The sequence below is a fragment of the Zea mays genome, chromosome 10 (genome assembly GCF_902167145.1).
Source record: "Zea mays cultivar B73 chromosome 10, Zm-B73-REFERENCE-NAM-5.0, whole genome shotgun sequence".
NCBI classification, from domain to species: Eukaryota; Viridiplantae; Streptophyta; class Magnoliopsida; order Poales; family Poaceae; genus Zea; species Zea mays.
Window position 1 is genome coordinate 135,900,745 of NC_050105.1, and position 11,338 is coordinate 135,912,082.

At 43.4% G+C, this 11,338-nt stretch overlaps 1 protein-coding gene across 2 annotated transcripts; it reads right to left on the reverse strand.

Annotated features, from left to right (window-relative positions):
* Positions 1–2,111: 2,111 nt before the first annotated feature.
* On the reverse strand, positions 2,112–7,839 carry LOC100279947 (uncharacterized). Of its 2 annotated transcripts, XM_008663598.3 has the most exons (4): positions 6,365–7,839; positions 5,484–5,617; positions 5,054–5,134; positions 2,112–2,870 (listed from the first exon to the last, which is right to left on the reverse strand). In XM_008663598.3, exons 1-3 carry the CDS (start codon positions 7,484–7,486, stop codon positions 5,059–5,061), a joined length of 1,332 nt encoding a protein of 443 aa, XP_008661820.1. In that variant the 5' UTR covers positions 7,487–7,839; the 3' UTR covers positions 2,112–2,870; positions 5,054–5,058.
* Positions 7,840–11,338: the final 3,499 nt, after the last annotated feature.

Genomic DNA, 11,338 nt, shown 5'->3' on the forward strand with positions numbered 1-11,338 from the left:
CTTTTGTAGTAGAGTTGCTATAGAGTGGAACAGGGACACAGGGTTATACCAAACACGCCATTAGTCTGGACCTGATGACGAATTTTGGGACGACTTCTGAGGTAGTTGTTGCGTGCCTGTTCAATCCACCAACAAATATGCATGGAAAAATACTTTGCGTGCGGCTACTTTGAGCGCGAGCCACATTTTAGCGTCAGTGTTTAGAGATGTATAGCTAGGGATCGATGGCCAAGCCTTGAAAGTTTGGAGGGTTTTTTTTCAATTCAGAGTGCATATGTGGTGCACTGGTGCTTCAGTTGCAAGTAGGGATGGAAATAGATCATGGCCCTAATACTTGCTTCACAAATTAATAAGGCCTTTAATTTTGCTAGTTCAAAATTGTATTGTTTTATGATTCGGTCCTAACTTGATTCGATCCTTAAATTTGCTAGGCTAAATTAAATGGCCTGTTACCACCTCTAGTTGCAAGGCAACTAGTGTTAGTTGATAGGTAGCTAGTGAGACGACGTGGGAAACATCGGGAATTTTCTCCATTAAAGCCATATTCGTTTACATAGGGATCAAAGGGAATTGAGGCGGGTTAAATTCATTCCTATTCAATTTTAACTAGAAAAGAATTTAATCCCTTTTAAATCCTTAGAAACCGAACATACCCTAAAAGGTAGGTATGATAGATCTTTTTAACTGTGCGAGGATTAAAAACATATGTGACTTTATTCTGATCAGATTTATGGTGAATGTGGAACACCATGGTCAGTGGGGATCCTTATTTCCCAAGACTCACAAAAAATAGTTGATTCCATACTATCGCCTCCTTTGATTCCTCTATGCTACCGCACACCTCCTATATCTACTCCTTTCACAAGTTTGCGTGCAGGAGTGGATCTATGGGTTTTATCAAGGTCAGTCAACCTTAATAAAATTTGTAAATCAATTAATAAAACATTGATAAATTTGAAAAAATATAAGTTGACCCCAATGACCCAACAACGTTTTTAGCTAGATTTGCCACTGTTAGCGTGCCTAGTGCGTCACACGCAAATCGTGTAAATCTCTTGCATACGTAACCAAACCATACAACCCCCATAGAGCTCTTCCTCCTTGTGTTTGTGTCACCCGCAAAACACATAGTTATAAGTCTATATATAAATATAAGTCTTACCCACATCTCGCATATATAAATATAAGTCTTATCCATCGTATAATAACCCTTCAACTTCTTATCTTTTTTCCTGTCTCCGCCTCCCTCATCCAGAGGCTTGCCCACGGGGAAGGTAAAGGTGGCGCGCGAGAGTGGGGCACGGGCACGACTGCAGCGACTGAAGAGTTGGAGGCCAACAATATCTTCTGCGTAAAAATCTGGGTGAGGAAGACGGAGACGGCCACACGAGCGTGGCGGCAACGACTGGTGAGTCGGAGACTAACGACGCCCTCTATGGAATCTAGGTGTGGGAGGCGGAGACAAGAAAACAGGCGAGAAGTTGGGAGTTAATATAAACACTCGCGATGGCTATTTGGTTGATTGCACATGCAAGAGATAAGGATTATCTTATTTGTTTGTTAGGTGAGATCTACGCGCTTCGTGCACACTCGTGGTGGTTATTGGTTGTTGTCCGGTATCACCGCGCAGCGCGCCTCCTCCTATCCCTCGGCTGTCCTTACCGCTGACGCATGGCGGGCTGGCGGGCTGGCGGCGAAGAGGCGAGACAACGTCGGAGGCCAACATTGTCCACAAGCTTTGCCTATCTTCTCAAGGTTTAAGGACACGAGTGTATTCGAAGTTCAGAGACAGAGGTGCTGAAAACTCTGACCAGTGCATCTCCCAGTCGGTCCCTCACATAAGCGGGCTCAGACATTTGAGATTGGGTATTAAAAAATTCAAAAGATTAAAGAAATTAATGTTCTAACGTTATTTTGTGTAATATATTATTGACAAATTACTATAGATCACCAAAAACTTGGATATTCAATAAATACCCATAAAACCCCCGTGGGCCCGCCCATGGTCCTTCAAGATAACATAGTAGCAGCAACAATCGAACCGGCGAGAGACTCTAATCCGTATTGCACAACAGATCGTTTAAAACAACAACAAAACAAAATACATGATGTACATATACTATGTTTCAATTATAATTTGGAACTCTCAATTCAACCGAGAGTTCCTTTTCCAACTACAGCCTGCAGTTCGCCAATCCACAACTTCCCAGATCAAAGCTTGATGTCCAATGAAACATTTGATTCCCAGCAGTTACATAATTTACACACACAGCACACACACACGCCCTGCTTTCATCTATCACAGTTCACAGGCTCCCTCGCTCCCACCTACGTGTATCGGTTTCACTTCCCATATACAAAAAAAGGGGGTATCAACAGCGGCATCACTCTTAAGAACGACGAGTGATCCTTCCGCTGGAATAAATGGAAACCGGTGCCTTCTCTCCAACCAAAGGCATCAACTTCGGCAGTCATATGTACATGAACACAGCAGCTATAGTCCGCTTAGCTCATTGTGCATCCCGTTTCGCGGTTGGTTGGGGGTCTACCAGCGATCACGTTAAGAGAAACAAAGCAAAGAATGGGCCTATGGCTTTCCCGGTGGCTCTTGATGTTTTGCGCTGCTCCGGGACAGCAGTCGCTCCCTTGTCTCTTTGAAGGACTGGAGCACCTCCAGCGCGTCAGATGTGGTGACCGAGCTTGCTGAGGTTACTCTGGTGGACTGAGCCCTTGGTGTTTGTGATGGATTGCTAGGATTTCGCAGCGGGCGGGCGTTTCTCAGCAGGTTGACTAGATAACCGACCTGTGCGTCTTGAGATTTGTGGGGCAATGAACCAACCTGATCACCTGTTTCCTTCCCGCTAGTGCTCCTGTATAATCCACATTCCACACAGATAAAATTAGATTCCTAGTAAATTCAAGAGTGGAAATAATATCGATATGAGGTGGTCCACGAACAACAACAAAATTTGTCAATAGATTATGTGTATTGAGCTGTCAAAAGGCCAAAAGAGACTGCCTGATGCTATAAAATCCACTCAGTAACAACTTGCTAAGAATAGATATAAACCACAGCGTATTGAACACCGAATGTTGCCTGCACACCCAATAGTACTCACTTGCAAAATTTGCCACTACATTGTCACAGATCAAGATAACTAGGAATAACATAACGCCCCATTTGGATCATTAGAATTGAATTCCATTCTAATAATAGTAATTTAGCCATATATTAATTAAGCTAATTCGGTTTTATGAAAAATATATTTGTATACTATTATTAGCAAGATATTGGAGGTATTTATGTGCTACATTTTTATTATAGATGAGTGAGATAAAGAGTGTCATGTAAGTTACGGAGTAGAAACAAATTCTACTAATGCATAAAATCATTTCACATCCTCCACTCCATGAATTTGAGATAGGCTTATATATGAACTTTGGAAAGTGGTGGAATGTCATATTCCAAACTAAATAAGTTACTTTATTGAGTGAATTCCAATTCCTTTAAAATGAAGGGACTCAAACGCCCCGTAAGTGAATTTTCTTTTTATAAATATATACTCAATAAACCGTTAAAGTGAACTTAAGAGCAACATGCACGGAATGTGGCATATGGATGAAAGTAACTGTTTTCTCACAGTTAGCTGAAAAAGATAAAAATGCAAAACAATAAGGCCACTTCACTAGAACACAATTGAGAACTTGCTCCCAGATGAAATTCACCAATCACAATGCCTTCCACTCAAATATAGAATAACAAACTTGTAAAATGAAGTCGGTTATAGCTTTTTTCATCTTTCCCTATAAATGTATAGCTGCTTACAAGTTACAATTGTATTTCTGCTGGATGCAGGCCCTAAGGGCTGATCACTACAGACAGTTTACATGGATGAAAATGACTACCCACAGTTCTGTAGCGTTGGGTGATAAGCCTCCTTATGTATTCGTCAATTATAGGATATTAGCCAAGAGAATCAGTTGGAAGTGCTAATATTAGAGGCCTGTTTGTTTCGGCTTCTGGCAGCTTTTGGCCACCAAAAGCTGCTACGGACTGCCAAACGCTCAGCTTTTCAGTCAGCTTCTATAAAATTCGTTGGGGCAAAAACCATCTAAAATCAACATAAACACATAATCGGTTGAGTCGTTGTAATAGTAGGAATCCGTCACTTTCTAGATCCTGAGCCCTATGAACAACTTTATTTTCCTCCACACGTAATCGTAATGATACTCAGATTTTCCCCACAGCCAGATTCTTCCCACAGCCAGATTTTCAGAAAAGCTGGTCAGAAAAAAGCTGAACCAAACAGGCCCTAGGTTGGATATCAATTAAAGATATGATAAGACATGTTTTTCACGTAAAAATAAGATGTTCTTAAGGGGGGCGAAGCTCCATAAAAGGGCTGCTCTGCTAGGGTGCTAGCATATCAACATTCATCAAGCAATAAGAAATTCATGGGGTGTTTGGCAGAGCTCCCATAGCTCTGCTCCTAGAGCGAATCACTTCTAGAAAGTCAAACGGCTAGAAACTGAGTTGCTCCATGGTGAGAGTGAAGTGAATCTAGTCTCTATTTTATACTAGAGAGTGGAAGCTAAAAAAACCTGCTTCCCGATGCTCCCAACCTGCTCCCGATGCTCCCAACCTGCTCCCCACACTCCAACCCCTCAGGAATCACATCACTCACAATTTGCCAAACGGTTTTCGTCAAATAGATTCAATTCTACTTGAGAATCATTTGGAATCACTCTATTGGAGAATTAGCTCTTGGAGCTAGAGAATCATGGAGCGGAGCTCTGCCAAATGAGGCCTCAATCTGTCTGATGTCACCCTTTTCCTACATGCCCTTGTGGTAAAACTGGTCACAACACTTGGGCTCAGGGCCATCTAGGACTGGTTCCTCACAGATACAGCACTGAAAGAAATGCTTTCAGCAGCAGACTAAAAGTCTCAAATTGATTTCCATCTGATTGTTCTAAACTAATTTCCCAACACACTAATTTGTACAATAAAATGAAAAAAAAACAACTTCACTTAATGAAATACTATAGGTACCTTTTTCATGCCAAGGTTTTAAATCCTCGTAGTAACACCAATCTCATCATGTGCAGAATTTTGACAAGATCAATTATGTGTCTACATGAAAGAAATGAAAGCTTACATATGCCAAGAATATAGCTCTAACATTCTTTAACATCTAGATACACAAACAATTAGCTAACTGAAATGTGCCCCACCTTTTAATCTCTACCGACAAAGAATAATCCATGAAATTCATATCTCCAATGCATTCATGCCCTACCACAAGACAGTAGTCGGTCTATCTATATGAACGGAAGTTATTACTGTGCTACTGGGCATTCAAAAGGTATCAAATTTAACTCTGAGATGCACGTTCTCTAGTCAGAACCAGATAAAGCCAATAGGGTTGAATTTGTGAAACTCACAACAAAAATGGCCTTAAAGGACATTATTTTAAACATACCGAGGTTGAGAGACTGGGGTATCAACATCATCAACATCAAAATGGTAATCCACATCATCCAGATCATCTTGCCGTGGTGAATCACATGAGGAGAGTGCAGAGAATCTGCCAGATTCATCTTTATTGTCCTTGCCCTGCATATCCCCCAAACAGTGTCAATTGAGGAAAACAGATCAACTTAATCATTTTCAAACTGGTAGAGTGCCCTTTCAATTGATAATTAAGATTCAACAGACTGTAAAGAGTAAAATCACCACGACATTAAACATTTCTTCATTGTTCAACATACATAGTACAATATGCATTTTTCCACCAATCAAGGACCACTGAAGCTGTACAGAATCAAAAGCAGTATTGTCACAGCATGTACGCAAGAAGAGCTAAATTGAGCATCTTATAGATTATTGGTTCAACATAAGACTAGATGTCTTTGTATGTGCCAAGAAAACTTCCATCAAACATGGTAATGAGCAAAGCATTGTACAAATAACTTGCAAGAAACTCAGAGTCAAAGTTTAGGTTCAAAGTTCAACCCGTTTGCAGTTTAATCAGTTCTGTAAACACATGAAACCATGATACTTGGACTCTGCATTTCTTTTATTTTGTAAGTATATGCTCTACCTTGCTCTAAAAATAAACTGGTGCAATGAGCCTGTCAAATATGATACTGTTAAACTAAATTTAGTAATGAACGAACAAAGATTAGTTATTCCATTACTAACTCAGGGTCAATACATATATACAGATCATTCCAGTTGATCAGGATATCAGGTATCCTACTGTCAAAGCCCTGCTCGTCAAAAAGATCCAATCTTGCACTCTGAAGAATTGAAGTTCACACAAGTATGACAGCTGAACATATAAATAGAGTCATGAATCACCTTGTGTCTGGGTGACGAGGTCGCATGTAGATCAGCTAGCCGAAGTTCCTCCATCCTCCCAATCAACCGGCCACTCTCAGATGGAAACTCTAGAGCACCTGCTGCCCCCGTGTCTGCTCTTCTCGGCGAAGGCGGTGGCAGCATATTCTGGAGGTGTGCGGGGCTCCTCCTCTCGCTCACCTGTGGTATGGGCATTGGCGCAGACTCCCACCTCATGAGACCGGGCGGAAAGTGGGGAGGCGATGGCGTCGGTGACGCATAAAACACTGGAGGTGGCGAGAACCTGGCCTGGTGTGCCGGCGTGTGCGGCCAGAACGCAGGTGAAGCCCAGCTGTGTGGACGCTGCTGCTCATAGGACGGTGGGAAGCCGGAGCCCGTGGCTTCTGTAAGCGAGGCCGGGAAGGTGCGCATGGGCTCAGCGGCTGGGCTGCCGACGTAGTCTGGGATTATCATGGAGGGCGAAAGGGGGGTGATCTCGAGGTTGAAGGCGGCGACGCCGGCGAGGCTGGGGAGATAGTGGACGGAAACGACGAGGCGACCGAGCTGGGTTTCGACGGGAACGAAGCGTTGGGAACGCATGGCGGCCTCCTGAGGGCGCGAGAAGGGCTCGGCGAAGGTGTCAACGTGGTGTCCCATCTCATAGTTGTAGGAGGCGTTGGCGCAGAGGAGGCGGAAGACGCGGTAGGCCGGGAGGACGCGGAGCGCGGCGTAAACGGACCTGAGCAGCGTGAAGCAGTGCTTGTACGCCCGGTTCACGGCAACCTCCTCGCCGCTCGCGGCGTCTGGCCAGGGCTCGCACGCCACGGTCCACCTCTCCACCACCTCCCCTCGGTCTCCCACACCACTGGCGGTGGCAGGACACAGGAGGACGTCCACCACACGCGGCTGCCCGGGGGCCAGCTCGTCGAGGCGACCGGCCGCCTCGGGCGGCGGCGGGTCGTGGAGCGGGAGATGGAACCACCTGTCCCTCCGCCTGAACGACGACGACGACGACGCGGCAGCGGCGGCGGCGGCGAGCGGGCGCGGCGTGCGCACGGCGTGGAGCACCTTGAGGTGGAACTGCTCCACCATCAGCTCTGCGCCCGCACGCCCGCCGCCCGCGGAGTCGGACATCCCGGACATTGCCGGCGACGCCGGACCCAAACCGCCCCAGTACCTGCCGACCGCTCCTCGTCGCTCAGGCTCTGGTCCAAGCTGCTGCCCCGCGGCATGGCTGGAGCTGGCGGCAGTAAGACTGCATAAATCTGATCCGCTGGCGATCGGAATAATCGGAGGCCTAGTTGGGTGCGAGATGGAACCGTAGTGATCGATAGATCTGTGCGCTGATGGGGAGGGAGAGGAGAGGTTGGAAGAGCTGGGGATTTGCGTTGATAGGGTGTTTATCTGCAGGAGGATTAAGGATCGGTAGCTGTGCTCTCTGGGTTTGGGTTAATACGTCGCTGTTAGTGTCCTCATGATGGATAGAGGTAAGGCCCGGCCGTAAGGTGAACGTAGGTAAGATATTTATACCATGACTAGTATGTGCCTTTGCGTTGGGACCGGCACGTAGGCTGTAAATATAATTATTATTATTTTCTAAATACTAAGGGATATTTAGTTTGGTGGTTAGTCTTATATTTCTGAAGTAGACGGATATAAGTTTAAGTGCTCGTTTTGCACTAATTTTTGCGAGTGTTGAACATGGGGAGGATAAAGCCATGGTTGGACCAAATCTAGTACCGGTGATACGCTATATTTTTGGCGACGAAAAACTACCTTTAAAACTAAGGATGTGTTTAAATTCACCCTAGTTTTTTTAAAAAAATGGTTTCTAGAAACTGACTTTTAGAAGAAAAGGTGCTTCAGGTTTTTTAGAAACTAGTTTTAGCTGGGAAAAGTCAGCTTCTTGGTTTTTAAAAAAATGAGAAACTAGTTTTAGGAACCGAATAAAAATTGATCTATTTGGAGACCTTTTAGTTTTTAAAAACCAATTTCTAATAAACTAGATGGATCCAAACATGGCCTATTAGATGCCCAAGTTTATGATTTCATGACTTCTAGGCTTGCACACTCAAAAGCAATGTCGACACTTAGGGCATCTTCAAGAATCTTTCTAAATTTCACTCTCTAAATTATTATTTAGAAAGTCATTTATATATATAAAAAATTGTTTTCTATATCTTTTCAATCTCTAACGGACTTTCTATATCTTGTTTATATATTTTTTATAGTTGGCTAACGAAAAACTTAGAATAAAATATATTCATATTTATATAGTCATTAAGATAGTTGTTGGAGGTTTTTTTTTAAAAAAAAGTTGTATTCATATAGGTTAGAAAAAATATAGAGAGCCTCTCGAAGTTACGGGTGCCCAAAAAACATATATTAACCTCCATTTTTAAATATTTGACGATGAATAATTCATTTTTAAACTAAAAACATCAAATAAAAGAAAAAACTAAGGGAGTATTTTTTTTTCTAATAGACATAGTTACCTCATTCATTGTTTTGTCATAGGTAGTGTCAGTATCTTATCTAAGAAAAAGTAAGGTTGGTATCGCAAAGAAATACTCCTGTTTTTTTTGTTGGTCGCGGTTTAGTTAAAAAATAAGCTAGCAGATGACGAATATTCGAAAACGGAGGTAGTGTCATATTTGGTTTGGGAGTTTAAGTAGTCATGTATGTTCTTTGACAACGAAAGAAGGTAACATGGGTCGACTTGCGATTAGAAAATTGAGGCTGTTTCGTCGGAAGCGTAAAGGGGCGCCCTGCATTCGTTTGGCTGTATCATCATGAAAGGTTGGTTTCGTGCTTTATTTCCGCGAGAGCAAAGAGTTGATGTACATGAAACTGGGATGCTTGAATAGCTTTTGTGAGATACTCCGTAGATTCTTTCAGCGCCTAATTTTTCTGTTTTAGGCTTGTTCGGTTGCGTGTAAATCGAAGAGGATTAGAAGAGAATTTAATCCTCTCAATCCTTTTGATCCAGACAACCGAGTAAGACTTTAGCAATATTTTGTCATCCTACTAGAAAGGGAATTTCAGCATGTGAGTTTTTTTTTTTACTTTGACAAAACAAAGTTTGTTGTGTCGTTGATTGCTACTCAAAAACGATATATATACATATAAAGTGGTCAGGAATGTGCATCACTCATCGGTGGAGAAGACGGTTATCCATCACCACCAGTTGCAGGTCTTTAACCACGCGATTGACCACCCTGAAACTCCCCATCGTCAGCTCAAACCGCTGCCTTGCTGATAGGACGATTTCCAGGTCCTCTCTGTCGACTGCTGTGTCATGTTCACTTGTCGTACCTGCAACTGCAAGAAACAACGACCCAGCAGAGCGAAGAAAATGCAGCACACTTGCGCATACAACCCAAGCCTTTCTTCTTTGTCACCCAGCATTACAGTTACACCAACTGTTTACCGAGTACTCTCTGAACATTACTTGCTGGGACAACAACGCTCCGGTGAAGTCATGTTCCGTGCTTTTTACCTCTCGTCCTTATCCGATCACATTATCGCAAGTGGTCCGTAACAGCTCACTGCTCACGTGGGTGCATGATCAATGATGAGCACACCGTGTGACATGTTAGCATTCTGGACAATCCTTAACAGCCGTATCCACTCCCTGCCTCCCCGTTTCGTGACTCGATCCTGTCCTGCTGCACGGAAAACAGGCCACATTTTGTATGCTAAAACGCAAAGCTGGAAGCTCTTTTGATGGCTCTGGCAAGCAGATTGTAGACTGCTCTCTCCATTACATCAGTAATTTGAATCTGAATTTTCTGAGGTTTGATTTGATTAAAAAAAAGTCATTGGTTTTTACATCTACTGGTACTAGGTGGGTACCCGTGCGTTACAACGAAAACATATAATACCACAGTAAATTATGTCATTATGTCTGGTTTACACCGGTTCCTCCACGAAGATCCGACCCATTAGTGATAAGGTGGGCTTTGGAATTTCATTATGTCTCGTTTTTTTAAATCTGTCCTTAGTTTTATTTCGCCGTGCTAGTAATAGATTTTACTATTTGATAGAGACAAAACGAGTCATCGTAACACAAATTTAGAAGTCTCATAAAAAATGATTTTTAGCATCTAAAGATCATACAAATCAGATAAAGGCAAGGGCCAATTGCAAAGTGGCCTAAGAGCATCTCCAAGAGATTGCTAAAAGGCCCTGAAAAAACGTTTTCGAGGGAAACTCCATTTTCTCCGCCTCCGATAGAACCCGCATCCTTCCCCATTTTTTCGCGGTGACGCTTCTCCGGCGATTCATCCCGTATATTTGCATGAGGCAAAGTCTCCCCAATCATCTCACACCCGCACATCCCACCTGTTTGCCGCATTCTTTTCGACCTTGAGAGCCATGGCGGGAGAAGCAAGCTCGAAGTCGCCACGATGAATGTGTCGCGGTTCATGGACAAGCAGATCCAGAGCCGTGTCACCTCCGTCTCTGCAGATGGGAGGTGCTGCAGACCATGCCCCCGCCGGTGTAGTGAAATTGTGGTTCCAGGGTGGAGGAGCACCCCGACGTCCGTTGCTTTTGTCCTACTGGAGTAGAAGCATACCCTCTTGGTGGAGTAGAAGCAACATCACTTCTATAGTGATTTATTAAGTAGTAGTAGTTCAGTGCAAATCGCTTGGCCTCTTGGCTCCTGTCGCCGGAAAAATAAATCAAGGCACATGGAACTAAGCTAGAAGGACAGTAGGAAAATAAAAGGGCAGCAAACCAGGCTCATTTAGCTGTGATGGCCCACGTAGGATGTTTCAAAAAATATTAGGGTGTTTTTGTTTAGCAGTCTGCTGTGAGATTAATATTTTTTTACGAATCTTTTTTTTCAGCAGTCCCCAATACGAGATTTTTGGAAACAAAATTTTAGCAATCTCTTGGAGATGCTCTAAGACATTGCCGTATTTGCAACAAAATATAGGGACGTCTCAATTTTTAGTAGAAGAGCAAGCTTTCGTGTGACCCTACCAACCC